This window comes from Camelina sativa, chromosome 16 (assembly GCF_030686135.1).
Source record: "Camelina sativa cultivar CO46 ecotype springtype chromosome 16, ASM3068613v1".
In the NCBI taxonomy this organism is placed as follows: Eukaryota; Viridiplantae; Streptophyta; class Magnoliopsida; order Brassicales; family Brassicaceae; genus Camelina; species Camelina sativa.
Window position 1 is genome coordinate 13,383,950 of NC_141895.1, and position 20,883 is coordinate 13,404,832.

General features: G+C 35.8%; 1 protein-coding gene and 1 pseudogene across 2 annotated transcripts; both read right to left on the reverse strand.

Annotated features, from left to right (window-relative positions):
- Positions 1-1,361: 1,361 nt before the first annotated feature.
- Positions 1,362-5,839, reverse strand: LOC104750309 (uncharacterized). Of its 2 annotated transcripts, XM_010472085.3 has the most exons (6): positions 5,102-5,839; positions 4,147-5,023; positions 3,385-3,909; positions 2,499-2,957; positions 1,860-2,098; positions 1,362-1,623 (listed from the first exon to the last, which is right to left on the reverse strand). In XM_010472085.3, exons 1-6 carry the CDS (start codon positions 5,620-5,622, stop codon positions 1,593-1,595), a joined length of 2,652 nt encoding a protein of 883 aa, XP_010470387.2. In that variant the 5' UTR covers positions 5,623-5,839; the 3' UTR covers positions 1,362-1,592. The 2 variants fall into 2 exon arrangements, with proteins under 2 accessions (XP_010470387.2, XP_010470386.2); XM_010472084.2 differs by lacking the exon at positions 1,362-1,623 and having other exon boundaries at positions 1,688-2,098.
- A 5,829-nt stretch (positions 5,840-11,668) lies between these two features.
- On the reverse strand, positions 11,669-12,738 carry LOC147925454 (uncharacterized; annotated as a pseudogene).
- Between the last annotated feature and the right edge of the window lie 8,145 nt (positions 12,739-20,883).

The following is a 20,883-nucleotide window of genomic DNA, read 5'->3' on the forward strand; positions in this document are numbered from 1 at the left end:
CTTCATCCTCGTCAACTTCTTCACTTTCTTCCACTAAAAAACTTTTTTTTTAGACTACCACACAACTTGTTAATCCATCAAACTCCAAAAACAAAATCATTTCTTTTCTCATAAAAAGGAAAAATAAGATAAAAAATAAAAAATTAATGGAAAAAGATAAACTTATCTATAAAATCATACACAAAAATATGTTTTACAACTCATAAGAAATAAAAAGCACAAACGTAGATAGATAAGATAATTTATGTTTTGCATAAATATTTATAATATTTTAAGCTTTTAAAAGGTTTCAAAATATAAATTTTGAACCTTTTAAAAAGTTTCAATATTTATAATATTTTAAACTTTTAAAATTTAAAAATTATAATATTTAAAAACTTTTCAAAAACTAAGAATTTTTAAAAGTTTCAATATTTATAATATTTAAACTTTTAAAAAGTTTCAATATTTAAAATGTTTGAAACTTTTAAAATTTTAAAATTATAATATTTAAAAACTTTTTAAAAGCTAAGAGCTTTTTCAAGTTTCAATATTTAAACTTTTAAATTTTTTAAATATTATAATTTATTTTTTGAAACTTTTTAAAGTTTCAATTTGATCAAATAAAAAACCGGATCAAACCGAATATACTTTTAAACTTGGACGCCTGATAAATCAAGCTTTCTTGCTCATTCGTTGTTGGAAGCATATTAATTTTATTTATACTGGTTTTGAACCATTGTCCATAAATTTAAAATTTTCCTTTTTTAAAAAAATTCTGGAAATTTAAAAAATGTTAATGAATGACACGTCAAATCCTGATAGGTTGTTTAAAATAATTTTAAATATAGAAAATTCTGGAGATTTTAAAAAATGTTAATTAGTGAAGTGTCTAATCACAAATGGAAGTTTAAAATCTTATGTGGACATCTTTAGAAGCTTATAGCTCATACTTTTTATTAGTATAGATTTATACAACACATTTTGTTTTCATTTGTCCACAATTCACTAGTACACATCACTAAATCAGATGCATATTATGATTGGTATGGACAGTTATTTTTGGGCTGTATAGACTTTGACCAGAAAATGTTTTGGGTGCAGAGATTTTTTTTTTTGACCGTTAAAGTCTAATTGGTAACCAAAAAAAAATCTGTAAAGCTGTGATTGTTATTTTTAAATATAAATAAATGTTAAATATAATAACTAGGATTGATTTTTTGGTACACCACATGATAATATTTTGTATATATTTTATATATAATTGTAAAATAAATGTTATTTAATCTGATGCTATAATACAAACAAATCATTATTCTAAAATTTTGTAAACACCAGCAATTACATTGATTCAGTTATAATTGTATTAAAAAATTGTCAACGGATTAAATCTTAGTTATTTATTTATACTTTTTGTTTTTTTGTCAACAAACAGTTATTTCTACTTTAGTTACTCTTTTCAACGCTAAGCTATCCGACCGAATTCAAGTTTTTAAACACCGTGCTCAATTAATTTCGCAAGTAACACAGCGTACCGATAGAAGCGTTGTAGGCTTTGTAGCCATAAGCCATCACTAGGCTAAAAAGGGATGAACACAGTCGTACATCTCCCACTAGGGTCTTCCACAGACTCGTCGTGTCCGTCTGGTATCCTCGAAAACAATGAAGTTTGTGGAAAAGTATAACTACTATATTCTACAGAACAATATCAAGAACTATACTTAAAAGGCAATTTCTTCTACATTTGAACGTTGATTCACTATCGAAACTAGTTAGTGGACCACACTTTCGAGAAGTTTACAAAAAATGTGTTTGAGAGATATCATCATTTAATGTAAGCAACTGTACATCCATGGTTCATAGGATTTGCCTGTTCATACCTTGAGACACGAGTGTGCTTTCTTAACCTCTCGATCACCAGCTCCTTTATAACGCCCGTCCCCATTCCATGAATAATAAAGAGGATGGAGCCCGAGTCTCTTCCCGAGATGGCCATGTCTAGCTGGTGAACCGCTTCTTCTGCCCGCATTCCTCTTAGATCCAATGTGTTCTTTGACGTTTGTATCCGCACTGGTTCGCTCTGAATCTGCAACACACTTCCTAGCTCTTTCATGTTTATCTGTGCAAGTATCAGGTACCACAGAGAACTGATGTTAAAACTCAAATGAACATATTACAATCAGATCACAAATTTTCAAAAAATTGTAATTCAACTAGGGAGCGTTGATCTTGTTTCGGATGTTTGAAGTCATCTCAGATGCTACAAAAAACACTGATCAAGTCAGGTGGTTTAGTCTTTGAGGATCCACAGTACCATTTTCATTGTCTGTTACACATACATACCTTCATTATTTTGAACATTAACAAATAGCCCTTACTATTTTGCTACATTTTCATTGTTCAGTTTTCTTCAAGCTAGAATTTATGATGACATGCCAATAATGGTTAGGTAGCTTAAGTTTCATAATGAGATACTGCAAGAACGGGACCTGAAAAGTCTATCAGAAAATGATGTATACCTGTCTCTTTGAACGTAGAGAACGATTGGATGTTTGGCTGTTTGTGCTACGCGGAAGGGGCTTTATGTCCTTTTTCTTTATACGTACTCTTATCTTACCATGCTGGACTAGAACTGTCTCATCATCTCCAGGTTCTTCAACCACAGTTCCTAACTTATCTCCAAGTCCAGTTACAAGAACTTTTTCACCTGCTTGTGGCGAGTAGTCACTGTCCGGTTCTACCATAGTTACAAGATCATTAGGACAGGAGGCTTCAATAATGTCTGCAACCGCCTCTTCGGTTTTCAGAATTAAGGAGTTGTATTGATCAGCTTGAGTGATTTCTAGTTGCCTTTCGAACTCAGACACCAGTGTCTGCATCTTTGATTTAGCAGAGTTTAGATCTTCTTGTACCTTCTGGGTTTCTTTCTTCAGAAGAGCCCTCTCACGTTTTTCAAGATCATGCGACTCATGCTCAAGCTTCAGGATAAGATAGGGGAAAATGATCAGGAACAAAAACAGACGTTACTAGAGTTTAATAACAACAAAAAAAAAATTAATAAATGCCATTTTTACTGTGGAAATATATAGAGTGATAATTGAATCAGATAGGAGGAGGACGAGACATATAACCATCTGATGTGTCCTCTAAAAGGACCCTTGAAGGCAAATCTCAACCACCTAAATGTTTAATAGTTCAACCACCAATATATTCAAGAATAGACAACTGATGTTCGATTACACAACAGGACTATCACCACAATCAATTCTCTCATTACTTCGACAGGGGTATCAAACAATGTTATTATGCTCCTCAAGTAAACATAATATTTCTGGAGGACCATTTCTTATGATTACTACATGCTATAGTCACACATGTAAACGTAGAAGTAGAAAGAAGCAATACCTCGCGGTAAAGGTTCGTCAAGTCTCTATAAAATGCTGCAGCCTTGGTTGTCTGAAGCTTTAGCTTATTCCTTTCTTCCACAAGGGACTGAAAGAGTGAGCCTTTCCGTTCTACTTCCTGCTTTGGATCTAATTTCTCTGTCCATTTATGTGCATTCTCTAATATTCTTCTATTGAAACCAATGGACTTAGCTACTCTCAATGCATTTGATGAACCAGTACTACCCCAGAGTACTCGGAATGTAGGCTGAAAAGTTTCCATGGAGAACTCCATAGCAGCATTTTGGAATTGAGACTCATTATCCTTCAAGCGACTTAAGTCTCCGTAATGTGTGGACACAACAGCCACATTAACACGATTTTTCATATACTGTAGGATACTGGTAGCAAGTGCAACCCCTTCTGAAGGATCAGTTCCACTACAGATTTCGTCTAGTAGGACAAGCGAATTTTCTGAAATAATGTCAAGTATCTGACGTATCCGTGAGATGTGGCCGCTGAAGGTTGAGAGACTCTGCTCTAAAGACTGCAAATAAAAATTTGAAACAAAAAAAAAAAAGTTGAACAGAGAAGCTTTGCAAGAGATCAAGCAAGATTCTTAGAACAGAGAAATACGCAGGAATTTTGAAAGTGTGACTCGAACTAAAAATCTTATTTAGGTGTTTTAGATATGCTCCCAACAAAGTTAGTAGCATGTAAACCTAGATATAAATCGAGACGTTAGTAGCTTATGTTACTTTGCAAGAAATTCGTAACGTAATACCTGGGGATCCCCGATGTCAGCCAGAATAAGATCGAACCAAGGCAACCTAGGGCAATTTTTAGCAGGCAGATACATCCCCGACTTCGACATAAGAGATATTAATCCCAATGTCTTTAATAAAGCAGTCTTTCCCGTGTTTGGACCCGAGATGACGACTACTTTGGCTCGGCTTTCAACTTTAATGTCTACTGGCACAGGGAAAATATTTCCATCACTTGGGCTGCCTAATACTGAACCAAGAAGTAGCGGGTGCTGCGCAGATTCAATGTCTACAGCTAAAGATTTATGGTCTCCACCCAAGTCCAGTGTTTTAGTGTGTTCTGAAGTTAGGTTGGGATAGACACCATTCATCCATTTTGCATGTGATGCTCTTGCAAAAGCAATGTCAAGTTCTAGTATTCTATCCAACAAATGGAATATATCACTCTGCACGTTTGCCACTTCAGATGTTAAAATGCTCAAAATTGCCATTTCTTCAGCTTTCTCGGAGTTGACAAACCTCACTTCCATGTTATTAAGCTCTACTGCCTCTTTTGGTTCAATGAAGCATGTTGCCCTTGAGCTACTAACACTTAAAACAACACCACCTGGAAGTAAACTTTTGTGGGTAGCTCTAATAGCTACACACATCCTTGATCTCCGCTGCGTTATCAAAGGCTTGTCAATCCCACCAGCCTGAAAAATCCTAGTTGATATTTCCTTCAAAAGAGAATCCAAATTCTCAATGTTTCTTCTCCTTTCAAATCTTATAATCTCCAAATCTTCACTAGCTCTGTCAAGAACCATAGACATGTTGCAGTCGATACAAAAACCAATCTTGTGATGCAATGTACCCTTGAAATCACAACCCTGAAGTATATCTACAAGGGGAGTAACCCTACAAATATAAGAGAAGCAAAGGCTTTCTCAATAGCAATAAGAAGACCACAAATAAGAGGATAAGACAGGGTACTACCGTTTATCACTGTTGGCAGCTTCTCGAAGTTTATGAAACGCTGATGAAGCCGCCATTAATGTGTTGCTAACGGCGCAGAGCTCTCTAACGGTAAGCAATTGATCAGCCACAGCACGCTCAGCGATATCAGACAAGTCCTGGATATCAGAAAGACCTAATCGCCGCGACTCCATCATCTCCATAGCCGCCAACGCAGCAGCCGTCTCGTCAAGGAGAGTCCTGCTCTCCTCCGGCGAATTTCCCACCGGAATCTCTGCGTTTTTGGTGGCGGAAAGGCCCATGGTTGTGGAGGCGAAGGGAGAGAGCTGATTGCAGAGGGCTCGCCATTCGAGGACCTCTAGAGTTTGGCTTTCGATTGACTGTGACTCGTCGGACGAGGCGGCGCGTGGGACTGAGGGAGAGGTGAAGCGTAAAGATGACGGTAAGGTGGCGCGTGATATGAATGGTGAGGCGGCGCGTGAGGATTTGAGGTGAATAGGCGTCGGTATGAGTAAATGGAGGGAAAGAGTATTATTATTCATTATGATGCCCTGTGGATGAATTATCTTACATATTTTTTAAGCTTTGGAGAGCCCCAAAATTCAGGGGAAAAAGATGCAATTGTCTATTATCCTTTTCTTTTTTCTTTCTTACTAAGTGGGGGCTCGATTAGGCCTGTAGAATCAAAACTAATACAGGACTTTTATAGAGGAACCGAATCCTTTTTTTTTTTTTTTTGTGCAGACAGAATCCGAATCCAAAAATTGGTAAAAAGATGCAAGTCTTATAAATTACGAGGTAAAGAGTTGTGAATTATGGGAATAATCAAGAGAGAAGAAGTCAAAATACTATTTTGTAAAACATTATTTTCTTCTATACCATATTTTTAATATTTTTTCAAGTTTCTAAAAAGAAATTTCTATGAATCTATGTTTTAATGACTTGTATCCGTATTTGTACGAGTTTTCATTTTGAAAAAGTTTCGAAAATGGGAAATAGAGTTCAAAAAGAGTTTTCATGCAACACTATTTATTGGTCTACAATATATTATTTTAGGGTTGGTGAACAAAACTATGTAGAATATAATTAGGATATTTGCACCCACACCTACTTTACCTCCATCTTTTTTTCCTTTTCACCTACTTTCTACTATTCCTATACATTTTCAAGCTTTTTTGTTTAGGTGTCATTTTTCTTAAAATAAGTTTTTTTGCCTCTCTCCTTTTTCTCTCATTCTTTTCTCTCTTTTTCTCTTTTTTTTTTTTTATTGTTGTTAACACTTTAAATGGTTATCATAAAACAAATTATCTATTTATTTATATATAATATGTTATGATTATATATTTTCTACATTTTAAGATACATATTGCTATATTTTTTAGAGAATTTTGCACTTACACCCACTTTCTCCTAAACTATTAACATACACACCCACTTTCTACTATCACTATACTTTCCTTCTGTAAAATTACCACTTACCCCTCAAACTAAACAAACCAACTCTCTTTCAATTAACTTACCTATGTGGATTCTAATTATAGAGAGAGAAAACAATACATCTTCTTCTTTTTCAATCATGATTCCTCCAATTTATCAACCAACAAAAAAATCCAACTCACCATCCTCCTAATTATTCAACCAAACAATACATTTTCTTCTTCTTTGTTTTGCTTTTGTTAATCCATTGAAAGAGAAAAGCTTGTTTTTGTTTCTCTCTCTTTCTCTCTCCCATTCCTTTTCTAAAATTTTCAAAAACCATTCCAACAATAGTGAAAATCCAGAGAAAGTGAAATCTTTAGATCTCTTTCCTTATCACTTTAGATTATATGAAATTCGATATGGGTTTTCTTGGTTTTATTGTGATTTTACGGATTAATTGTGGTGGTATTGTGAGCTTTTTAAAAATTGAATTAGTTTTCGTTTAATCTGGGAAAAAGTTTGAGTTTTGTTGTGTGAGTGTTATCTATTACTTATATTGTATCCATAAATAGTTATCCATTTGGATAAGTTTGACAAATATTGTATCCACAAATATTGTATCCACAAATATTGTATCCACAAATAGTTATTCATGTGGACAAATATTGTATCCACAAATTGCACTATAACCCCGATCGATAATATGTTTCCAAATGGACATGTTGTCATGGACACCTGAATTGATGGGTATTACTTCTATTTTGAATTGATGGGTATTACTTCGATAATATGTTTCCATATAGATATGTTGTCATGGACACCTGAATTGATTGATATCCACAAGACCATAGATATATGGATTTGATGTTGTCATTATACCATAATGTACAATAGTTCATCTAAAATATATTAATATAGATCTTAAAATGTAGAAAAAATTAAATCATAACTTATTGTATAAAAATAAATATATAATTTTTGATACTGTAATAACTAGTACAGTTAAAGAAAAGGAAGAGAAAAAGAGAAAGAGGAGAGGGAGAGAACCTTTGTCCAAAAAAAAAAAGAGGTGAGAGAGAGAAAGAAAAAGAACGATTCAAAAAAATTTATCCTCCATCAAAATTCTTTTGAGGACAATTTGTAAAAAAGACATAGACACCTAAGCAACAAACTCACAAAAGTATAGAGAGTTGGGAAAGTGGGTTTTTGTGAAAGAAGTTTACCCTAAAGTGGGTGTGAGTGCTAAAATCCCTATTTTTTATGAATTTTTAGATTATACAGTATCCATTTGTCATTGAACAAATGTTCAATGATAAATGGTTAATCAATTGCAGTATTATGTTATGTTATGATTTCTTTGCAAGGTTCATGTGTTACCCAAAACTCAAATAACAGAAAAAAGAGCTTATGATGATTAGTTACAGACCTTAACTTGAAAAGAAAAATAAACAAAGTTCAGTGGATAAATTAATTATGGATAGGTGTCCATGGATTCATTCAAAACAAAGTAAAATTTTCCAAGGTTAGTCTCTTTTCCACCACCAGTTTGGAAGTGCGACAATAACAAAGTATATTCATACATTAAGATTCATGATTTCCATCCAAGCCCATCCACTTAACTTTGACCACATGTTTATTAACTCTAATTTGTTGACATATGTTTGTTAGACATGAGCACATGCTTTCTTCTGCTATGATATCATTTAGTTTAGTTTGATCGCTACAAATGATAACCATGTGTACATGGTAGCATGGATACCATTGGTGTTTTGTTCATTCATATTCTGTAGGTATAGTATTGTTATTGTGGGATATCATTTAGTTTAGTTTGATCGCTACAAATATAACCATGTGTAAATGATAGCATGGATACCATTGGTGTTTTGTTCATTCATATTCTGCAAGTATAGTGTTGTTATCATGGGGAGAAATAAATAGATAGTGGGAGAGTTAGCAGAAAGATCATAGAAAGAAGTTTTTTCATCATCGTGTAAGAGTTAAATTTAAAAATTTTAATTACAAAAATTAGTAACTTGTTTATTATTTTCAAATAGCTTAACATATGTTGTTAATTTCTCGTTAATATATTATGTTAAATTATGCGACGTTAAGTAGCAGTTACTTTTTTATTTTATTTTACTTTAATTTTTCTTAAATGTGTAATTCGATTTTTTTTTGTTTTGTAGAACAGAAAGAACATGCTCTTTCTATTACCTTTATTTCTTTTTTTTAGCATTGTACATGTCTTTTTTTTTGGAAAAGAAATGTATCAATTAACGTGATTTTATTTTTATCGGAGCTCTAATAGTTTTGACGAATAGCTTTTTTTACAGTAAAATTGCACATGTCCGCCAAGACTTTCTTCGTGTGGCAAGTGAATCACCAAATGCTCCATAACATCGAAAAAAGATGGAGGAAATATCTTCTCCAAATTACAAATAACCATACATATATTATTTTCTAGCATTGCAACACCATCTTTGTGTATAATTCTTACGCATATATCTCGAAAAAATAAGCTAACACCTACAAAAAAAGATCGTTATATGAATAAAGTTCTAACCATAGAAAAATTAAACAGATTAGTGGAGTTCTAACAAAGAACTATAGTCGTAAAAATAAGCTAACACCTACAAAAACAACTGACCGGATGATTAACACATTGTCACATAAAAAAGTGCTAAAACATACACAACAACAACAATGACACATACTATGTTAGTTCAATAGCTATATATTTTTTTTACATGTCATTTTTACGTTAACGTAACCGTAGAAGTTGTGATGGAGCGGAAGCAAGAAAGAAAAAAAGGACTTGTTTTGGACAAGGGACAAGAAATACTTGTTTTGGACACGAAAGATGTATTTTGTTTTGGACAAGAAAGACTTGTTTTGGATATTTTTACGTTAATGTTCCCGAGAAGCTAAAGAAACAAGGGTTCTTTGTTTTCTTCGCGAAAAGTAGAGGAAAAACTCTATTTTGCTACATGAAAACAGAGGTTTGAGACTTGCAAAAATACGCTTCTTTGCAAAACTCAGATTTTTAAGATAACTCTTTATTAATTCAATTCAAGGATGATCCTCTTTACAAGCATTAGAGGTCTTATGTATAGAGCAGCTAAGTCAAACTAAAAAGGAAAACCTATAAGAAATAGAAATTTGAGACAAAAAGAATATCAACAACAAAATAGAAAACTAACGAAAATAATAAAGAAAACAGAGAATTCTAGAAGCTTATGTGTACGAAAAGGATGTGCTACATCAAGTTAACAACACAAACACATAATATAATAGTATATGAAACAAGATTTTTATTGTGGTGTGTGTGATGATGTATGCAGTGGTGAGATATGAATGGAATGATGGATGGGTGTTTCAATTTCCCTTATGCTATTGCAGTACAAGAGGTATCAATTCTAAATGAGTGTTTGTGAACAATTAAGATATGCATATGAATCTAAGTTAAGACAAATGTAAAGATTGTTTGTCACTAACAATCCTAGGAAGAAAATGTAAAATGCAGAAAATAAACTACAAGAGCTAACAACTAGATGCAGATGAAACTGAATGATTGAAACAGTGATAAAGCAAGAACAGAAACAGAGACTACTACTAATGAACTAATGCAAGATAATTAATGAACTGAAAACTAAATGTATGCAACTGGAATGAAACAGGAATGAAACAAGACAAACACAAATCATAGACACAGAGTTCTGGGGATGAACTCGAGCAGCACTCGACCGAGTGTAGGTCGAGTGGGTGGTCGAGCTAGACTAGATGCAGAAACAGAGCAATGCAATAAAAACAGAGTAATGCTAAATCCAATCAAACAACAAGCAAGCAACAGGATTAAGACTAAGATTTCAATAAACAAAGAAGGTCCTGAGGATGGATTCATGGGATGGACTAATCATTGTGGTTATCTAACTTGGTCAACAAATCTCAAGCAAACTTTGAGCTAACCTCTAGACATATTAATCTAAGACAAGTTTCTCCCACTCTCATGGTCAAGAAACAATCAAACCTATGCAATTCTAGACTTGTTCTCACACAGTAAAGAATCTACACAAGCAGGCATTAAGCAATACATCTCAAACCAAACAAGACCTCTAATCTCTTAGCAAGCCTAATGGTAAGCTCTAGATCTAGCCTTATCTATGCTTCCTAAACATTGGTGTGATGCTAAGAAGCTTGAAATCAGACTCTACCCTCTCAGATATAGAATCAGCATTAAGATCATCTACCCTAGAAGAGATCTACAACAATCAAGCTTGACCAAGTCGCACAAACCACAAGATCAATCCATCCTAACCCATCCTCAAGATCCTAAGAAAAATACTCACAACAATACATGGTGATCAAAGTCAAAAACCCAGAAAATATTGAAACTTGCATTATTAGAAAGATTAAACAAAGATCTTCAATATTGATGAAAGGATGAAACTCAAATTCTCAATATCTTGAAAGTTATAGAACCAACAAAATATAAGAATCTAGTCTTCTTTTTTAAGGAAGTACAAGATCTTAAAAATAAAAATGCAAAAGGAATAAAACTAAAAAAAGTAAAAACTAGGTTTAGGGAATATCTAAAAAGTTGCACACTTTGGTGGCTGCAGGTACAAGGCCTTATATAGGTGAGGAGGTGGAAGCCCTAAAAATAGAAAAAGTCAAAGTAGTCAACGGCTCGGTCAACTCGACCAGTGCTCGGTCGAGTCCATGGTCGAGCTGGCTTCTTTCGTGCACACTCCACTCGGTCGAGTCCATCTACCCACTCGGTCGAGTGCTTGGTCGAGTTGGACTCTGGACCTTGGTTCTTCAGCCTTAACTCTCTTGCTTTCCCTTCAAGATTGCTTCACTTCTCCTCAGGATTGTTTCCATGCTCTTTAAGCTCCAAAATCACCTGTTTATGCATGAAAAGATGCAAATGCAATGCAACTAAACTCTAATGCATGATTAGTCCTAAAGCTACACAATAATGATGAAAATGGCTAGCAAAAGATGCAAAAGATGTGAATAAACTAAGGGAAAACATGGTAAAATATATGAACATCAGTATACTTGTTATTATATGTTGAACAGACAGAACAAGAGAACACTTAGACACATAATAAATAAACATCAAACAAAGTCAATTCGTAAAAAGACATGTTAATCGTAAAAACAAAGTTAGAAATTTTCAAATAATATAAACAAAGTTGAAAACTTACCAGATAATGCATCGTGAACAGATTTATCCATAAGCTCAGCAAACGCAATTGGAAGTAATCGTTGCATTAAAACATGGCAATCATGACTTTCATTCCTGTTAATTTTGCTCCAGCTAGATCAACACAGTTAGATAAACTTGATGAATATCCATCTGAAAATTTAACATCCTTTTGGAGCCATCGTAAAAATACTGCCTTTGCTTCTGGTTGTAGTCTAAAAATCGGGATAGGTTCCTTTCCATCAGCTGTTAAGTGCAAATCTTTGCGATTACAGTACTCTTGCAAATCAAGTCGTGATTTGATGTTATCTTTCGTTTCCCCCTGCACATTCAGTAAAGTATTGATGATATTATCTAAAAAATTCTTTTCGGTTTGCATCACGTCAAGATTATATCAAAGTTTATGATCCTTCCATTATGGTAGATCCCACAAAATGCTTTGTTTATGCCAACTGTGCGTTTTACCGTATCCTTCTAATCGTCCATGGTTTCCTCCGCAATCCACTGTTTTTGGTAAACAACAGACTTCATTGTAGAGTTTCTCGCCTGTTAGTATCTCTGGTGGACTATCATCTACAACTTTTCCTTTTTTGAAATTTGTTTTATTCCGCCGAGAGTTATGATCAACTGGTAGAAAACACCGGTGACAATCAAACCAACTTGTTTTTTTACCATTCTTTAACCAAAAGGCACCAGTTTGATCCAAACAATAAGGACATGCTAACCAACCATGAGTTATCCATCCAGAAAGAATACCATAAGCTGGAAAGTCGCTTATCGTCCACATGAGTACAGCTTTTAGGAGAAAGTTCTGCTTAGTAGAAATATCATATGCTTCTAAACCGTGAACCCACAAATCTTTCAGCTCTTCTATCAATGGTTGGAGAAAAATATCCAGACTTCTCGTAGGATGATTTGGCCCATGAACTAGAATGGTTAGGAACATAAATTATTGCTTCATACACAACGTAGGTGGCAGATTTTATGGAGTCAATATTACAGGCCACAATGAATAATTATGTCTCGACATACCAAATGGATTAAAATCGTCTGTGCATAATCCAAGGTAAATGTTTCTTGGTTCAGATGCAAAATCAGAGTGTACCTTGTGAAAATGCTTTCATGCTTCTCCATCAGATGGATGACACATTTCTCCATCATTCGCTAAGTGTTCCGCATGCCATCTCATTTCTTTTGCAGTATTAAGAGACTAATATAATCTCTTCAGTCTATCGGCTATCGGCAAATAAAACATCTGACGATATGCAATTTTTTTCTGCCCAATCTTCTGAGTAGGTTGAAATCTATCTTTTTTACAAAACAAACACTTCTCTTCCTTCTCAGCATCTTTCCAGAATATCATGCAATTATCTTGACAAACGTCAATCTTTTGATATAGTAAATCCAAAGACCGCATAAGCTTCTTGATTTCATAGTACGACTTCGGTGAGTGGTTACCTTCTCGCAAATATTCTTGCTTCATCTGAGCAATTGAGCCATACATTTTTGAGATAGATTATAATCTGTCTTCAAACTCATAAGTCAAGCCGTTAATGAGAGATTTGAAAGACCTTCTTTACATCCATCGTAAATTGGCTGTTTTGCAGCATCCAACATATCAAAAAACTTTTTTGCCTCAGCATTAGGCCCTTCTTCTAACATCTGATCAAACTTTGTCTCTGTATTACCAAATGCATCTGAAACCATTGTCACATAAGGATCTATTGGCTCTGAGTGAGACTCAGTTCTGAACAGATCTTCTTCAGAATCGTTGTTTAACATATTGTAATCTTCCCCATGAGAAGTCCAAACCCAATAGTTAAGCATAAATCCTTTGTTGTATAAGTGTGTCAATACGATACATTCTTCTTGTAACTTTGGATCATCCTCACACTTTATACATGGACAAAACAGCTTTTTCTTCTCGAGAAACAAAGGTTGACTTTTAGCAAACTTTAAAAATGTTTCCAACCCTTGACAGTAAGTGTCTGAAACTCTATTGGTTGTAGGATCGATTCTTTCATACATCCAACGCCTTGTAGCATAGAAATCACTATTAGAAGACATTCTGAACACCTAAAAATAAATTTGAGAAAATAAAATTAGAGAACATTACAAAATTGAATTAAGATAGCCATGTATGTTCTTATATAATTTAGGTATTAGTTTACAGCTAGACTAAGTTGCTTATTTGGTTATTTTATATAATTTATTTGGTTATTTTGTATCTTTGGCAACTTGAAAAATTGATTTGTTTTGAATGCATTATGATGCTCTGTGTTTTTGACAGACTAGTTGAGAAGCAAAAACAGAATAAATCAAACTAAGTTCTTTGTAGACCGAAATAAAACTAGTTGCAGAATGGGCTTTAGGTGAATTGTTTTAGGTCCAGTTGATAGCAACTTAGGTTACAAAAGAAGAAGAGACGACACAGAGACACCTCTACTTCACGCGGCTCCATGAAACTTGTATCTTTCTTGTGTATGTGTGATGGAATGTGAATGAATGATATGATGATGAACAATGGTGAAAGCAAGGTGTTTCAATTCCCCTTATGCAATTGTAGTATAAGAGGTGTCAATCCAATCTGAGAGTTTGCAAGAAATCAGGATGTGCATAAATGTCTAAGTCAAACCAAATGTAAAGGATGTTTGTCACTAACAATCCTATTGCAGAATGTAAAATGCATAAATTAAAAACTACTAAGATAGATGCTAAATGTAAAGAGAACAGACTAATCAAAGCTATGATGAACCAAGAACAGAAATAGAACTATGATAATGCAAGTAATGAACTAATGCAAGACAAGTAATGAACAAGACACTAAGAGAATGCAGCAGAAATGCAACTAAAATGAAACAGGAAACAAGACAGGACTACTACAAAGCATAAACAAGAATTCTGGGGATGAACTCGAGCAAGCACTCGATCGAGTGTAGATCGAGTGCAGGGTCGAGCTGGACAAATCCGGAAAACAGAGCAATGCAAGAAAAACATAGCAATACAAAAGCAAATCAAACAACGATCAAACAACAGGATTTAAGCTAGGAAATCAATAAACAAGGAAGGTCTTGAGGAGGGATTCATGGGCTGGACTAATGATTGAGGTCATCTAACTTGGCCAACAAATCTCACAACTTGAGCTAATCTCTAGACAATAATTTCTAAGAACATGTTTAATCCACTCTCATGGCAAAAAACAATCAAACTCATATATTTCTAGACTTGTTCTCACAAAGTAAAGAACCTATACAAGCAAGCATTAAGCAATATGTCAAAAATCAAACAAGACTTCTAATCTCTTAGCAAGCCTAATGATAGTCTCTAGATCTAGCCTTATTTATGCTCCTTAGACATTGGTGTGATGCTAAGATGCTTGAGATCAGATCCTACCCTCTCGGTTATAGGACCAGCATTAAGAACATCTAGCCTAGAAGAGGTCTACAACAATCAAGCTTGACCAAATCAAACAAACCTCAAACACAACCCAGCCTAACCCATCCTCAAGATCCTAAGCAACTACTCATAAGAACACATGATGAACAACAAAGTAATAAACCCAGAAAATACCGAAACTTGCATCAATAGAAAGATAAAGGAAAGATCTACAATATTGAAGAAGGAATCAAACATGAATTCTTAATATCTTGAAAGTTATGGAACCAACAAAATCCAAGAATCTTATGTTTTTCTCCTTCAAGGAGGTACAAGATCTAAAAATAAAAGTGCAAAAGGAATAATTCCCAAAAAGGTAAAAACTAGGTTTTTGACTATCTAAAAAGCTGGACTCTTCGTGGCTGCAGGGTACAAGGCCTTTAAATGGAAAAAGTGGTGGAAGCCCTAAAAATGCTAAAAGACAAAACAGCCAGACGGCTCGGCCAACTCGACCCGGTGCTCGGTCGAGTGACCGGTCGAGTTGGGTTTTCTTGTGCTCCTTCCACTCGGTCGAGTCACTCTCAGCACACGGTCGAGTGTCTGGTCGAGTGGGCAGCCGAGTTGGACTCCAGACCTTGGCTCTCCAGCCTTAACTCCTTTGCTTTCTCCTCATGATTGCTTCACTTCTCCTCAGCATTGCTTCCATGCTCCTTAGGCTCCAAAATCACCTGTTTATGCAAGAAAAGATGCAAATGCAATGCAACTACACTCTAATGCAAGAACAATCCTAAAACTATGCAATAATGGTCAAAAAGGATAGCAAAGGATGCAAAAGATGTGAATATATTAAGGGAAAACAGGGTAAAATATGTGAACATCAACACCCCCAAACTTAGTCTTTGCTTGCCCTCAAGCAAATAAACAAGACATAAGAAGGTAGGTGAGGGTTGAAAGTGGGATCTCAGCTCCTAAAGCTTGCAAATAAACCAGCTAGAATCAATGTCCAAGTTACTATTACTATGATGCAAGTTGAATGAGCTGTACTTAAAGACTTTAGACAAACCTATCACAACCTTTACTGATTTGAGCCTTAGATGTCCACATGCATTCAAATCAACCATTTTCTTTAACATTCATTTAATCAAAAACATGGATCAATCTTATGCAATGTTTTAAACTCATTTGGCTTGGAAATAAAGGTTTAGAGACAATGATGGTCTCTGTTTAGAGTGAGGCTTATCAATATCAAGGTTCTCTCATAAAAAATGGATTGAGCTTTAGAAGAATGCTAAAGGTAAGAGCACTTAGACACATACGAGAACAAAACCTTGTCTACCCAAAAGTAACCCAAGTGTTTGATCCTATCATTCTAATCCCAAATGATCCTAGTTCTACCCTTTATCTTCTTCTCTTCTCAAATACCCTTTTCTCTTTTGTTTTCAAGCCTTAGGAGAGGTTTCTTATTTGATATTTCTAGTGGAATGGGAGATTCTTACTTATTTGCTATGGTTCTCTTTTCTTCTTATTCTTAAGACATAAAAGCATTTTGCTATACTCTTCTTTTTCTTTCTTTCTTTTTTTTTTTTTTTTTTTTTTTGACTGAAACCATCTTTAAACAATATCATACTTCCCATTCTTTCACTAGACTTTAATTTTACTTAAACACATTCCCCTCCTAAAGACTCTAACCTTTTCTTTCTCTTTTCCTCTTTTCTTTTCTTTCTCTTTTCCTCTTTTCTTTTCTTTCTTTTTCAAACAACCAAATCCCAAACCCAACAATGAAATCACCTAGTCCTATCTAGTTTGGAAAATGAAAACTAGAACTACACAAGGCATTATTCTTGTCAGTTCAAACCTAACACTTTCTACCAAGCTCAATCCCAAAATAGGCCTTACACACTCAAGAATAAACATGGCTTGAAAGAAGGGTTGGTTAAGGGTATTGGAAACTGATTTTAATGATTCAATCAGCTACTTGGATCAACAAGAGTGGTAAAAAGGAGAAAGATGATCCAAATATGTATATGGTATCCATGAGTTTAAAGCAATGCACAAACTGATAATTACAAGTCAATATTAGGTTCATATAAATAGGAAATGACATCAAATCACAACATGCTTCAATTTAGACCAAATGCAATGCAGGAACTCAAGGCTTGGTTCAATCTTATGCTTCTAACTACTCAACTAGCATCAAAGTACTATTAACTTGGGCATTGATCCTAGTTTAGTGAATTAAACAAGCTAACAAGGCAAAACTCATCATAGATCCCTAATGCAAATAATTAACAGTCCTACATGAAACATGCTAAACTAGATGCTATTATGCAATGCAAACTACATGAACACTCTTTTTTATAAAGATTTTTGCAAATTTTTTTAAATGTTTAGGGGTTTTCTATGCCTTAGATGCTATGTAAATACTAACATGATGATGCTAAAAATTTGAAATAAGAAAACAAAACACAACATCAAATGCTAGGAGGGGAAGGGAGGGTAACCTGGATAGTTTGGATAAGCAGCTGGAGCTGGAAAACCATAAGGTGTTCTGGGCTGGAACTCGGCCGAGTGCATTTGAGGTGCTCGGTCGAGTGGGTGCTCGAGTGACCCGGTCGAGTGCCTTGAAAATTGTTGTTCTCGGCTACTTGAACTCCTTTTCCTCTGAATTGGCTCGTACATGGAGGCTCTAACTGGTTCCACAGGGTTTTCAACTCTTGAAAGTGCTCTAGTTGAGCTACTCCTCCTCAAAGGGCTAGATAGTGTTGGTGAAGAATTTCCACTTTTCAACTCAGCAATCTCCTTCTTTAGGCTCTTGATGGACTTAGCCATATTGCCCACCTTCTTCTTTAGCTTATCAAACTTCTTCCCATGCCACTTGTTCCACCTTTGTAGGAGAGTCAACCTCTTGCTAGTCTCCCTCACTCCTCTACTATCTCTTGGGTTGGGCTCATAATTCTCAAAGTAAAACTGCTCCTCCCCATCAGCCATTTGCACATCTCCGGCTTCATCAACTCTAACTTGAACTATCCCATCAAACAAGAACTCATCAGCTGGCCAAAAGTCAATGTTTGCTCCTTCTTGAATGGTGGTGAGCTCTTGGTTAGTTAAGATCAACTATTTTTTTCCAACTGTTGGAAGCTCAAAGTTGAAAATGTGATTTTCTTGATGCATTTCCTTGGCCAATATGAGAGTAGAGGTGAGGTAGCTTGAGTCAATCCATCTTGGCAAAACCTTCTCTCCTCTAAGTGGGACCTTGGCAACTTGTAGTATTGGAGTGATGATGCCTCCAATGGCTAAGGCTCCTCTTGACCCTTTGTTTTGTAGATTGCCTACCCAACTTCTCAAATAGATCATGTGGTCAATGAGCACCATTGCAAGGTCAGTCTCCACAGTGGTCCCAAGAATGATGGTTCCATCTCTTGCCTTAAGGATGATTCCATTGAGAGCCATATCAATCATCTTGAGCTCACCCTCATTGAGATTTCCAGTTTCCTTCCTAGCAAAGAAGGTGTTTGCTAAGGCCTTGTGGAAGTACCTTAGGACTGGGCTTCTTATCTTTGAACTCTTGGTCTTGGAGGATGAGTAAGTGATGTTGTCTCCAATGGTTTCCCAAACAGCAAAGAGCTCTTCTCTTGGTATCATTAAGCTCCTATTACTCCCAACTTCAAAGCCAAAGATATTGGCTATCTTCTTCATTGGAAGCTCATACTTCTTTCCCTTGATAGTAAAGGCAATATGACCAGCTCCCAACTCATCATCCTTCCTTGCATATGTGTGCAGCTTGACTGTGGCTAGAAACTCACAACTTTCTTCCTTGTAACCCTCCATGCAAAGCCCCATGAACTTGGTTAAGTTGTTCTTTTCAAAAAGATACTCCACATCTTCATCAATGGCTAGCTTCTCCATGGTTTCCTTGTGTGGATATCTAGTCCCCAGGAACTCCATTCTCATGAAGGCTTCATAAAGTTGCCTCTTTGTCCAACCACAAGATTCTGCTTCTCCATCATCCTCTCCCTCTTCTTCTTCATCTTCTTCTTCACTCTCACTCTGAACCTCCTCTTGTTCAATCTCAACTGCTGGCCTCTTCCCTTTGGTCTTGTTTCTCCTCATGAATTCCATAAGAGTTGGCTCTCTTTCTTCTTCACTTTCAGTCCTCTCAGGATCTTCCTCAGCTGACTGGTTCCTTGAACTCGGCATCTGACTCGACTTACCACTCGGACGACCACTCGGTCGAGTGCTTGCTCGAGTGGGTCGTCGAGTGGTTCTTCCAGTTTCTCCTCTTGATTCAAGACTAGCATCACGACGATCCATGTAGCTTTCAGCCGCTTGTTGAGACTTCCTAGTAATCCTTGAAGACATTTTCGAATAGAACTGAGAGGAATAGACTCAAAGCTTAAAGTTAATAGGTTAGTGACCCAAAAACTAAAAAAAACTAAGCTTGAGCAAAAAGATGAACTTTGAGAGAGATTTTAAACTTGAATTTAATTGTTTTGAGCAAATGAGAGAGTGTGAGAGATACATGATCGAATCAAGCTCTATTTAAAGAAGCTAAGGGGACAAGGAGACAAGAGTGGAGCGTCCATACCATTCAAAATTTGAAATGGGAATCTTTGACCTGCTTTTTGCTGCCACTCGACCCCACACTCGACCAGCACGTGGTCGAGCTCCATGACCAAAGTTTGAAAATTCAAATTTTTCTTCTTTTTCTTCCCTCCACTCGATCATTCTAGAGAAATGGGAATCGAGTGGGCCTTAGTTCTTTGCCAACTCGGTCGAGTACCTCTCATGGGATGGTCGAGTGGGCTTGCAAGTCTACTTCCCCAAGTCCAAATCTCTCCATACCCATCTACACTTTCATTGAAATTTCATTGAAAGGCCTGTCCAACACAAACATAAAAGAAAACACATCAAAACTACAAGGAAAATAAAGCTTATTTACAAAGGATACCTTAGGGACTTCCTCCCTAGTGAGCTTGTTTAGAGTCACTAAGCTTGACTTTGGTTGCCTTCTTAGGCTTTGTTTAGATACCAAGGAGGTGATGAAATCCTCCCTGACACTTCTTGATCACTGTGAGTCTGATCCTTGATCACCTCACCCTTAACACACAAACCATATTTCTTCTTGATTTTGAGCTTTGGTCTTGCTTTCCTCAAAGACCTCTTGTTTAGCTTGACTTGGAGATCCTTAACCATACCAGTCAACTCTTGAACTGACTTCTTAAGCTTTTCCACAGAATCTTCTTGAAGAGAGAGATTGTCCTTTGGAGTTGCCACTTCACTTAAACCTTCATGACCACCTTTTTCCTTGATAGTAAAAGGTTGATCATCAATGGTAGGAAGGTTGGTTGGGTTATACATGTTAAACTTCATAGCTATACCCTCAGCAATGTTCAAGGTCACAAGACCTTCCTTAACATCAATAACAGCTCCAACTGTGGCTAAGAATGGCCTCCCAAGAATGATAGGATCTTCAGGTTCCTTGTCCATCTCCAATACCACAAAATCTGTATGAACCGTTGCTCTTCCTATCTTGACTGGAATATTCTCCAACTTGCCAACCACATCTCTGTTTGAACCATCAGCTAGGCATATATGAAGGTTGGTGGACTTGAAGTCAGTGTGCCCAAGCTTTTGTGCTATAGAATAGGGCATCACACTGATAGATGCTCCCAAGTCACATAAGCACTGGTTGTAGTGAAGATAGCTAAGTGTACAAGGTAGATAGAATGGACCTGGATCCTTAAGCTTAATTGGGATGATAACTCTTCCAAGGTCTTCAAGATCCTTCTCATCTTGAGCT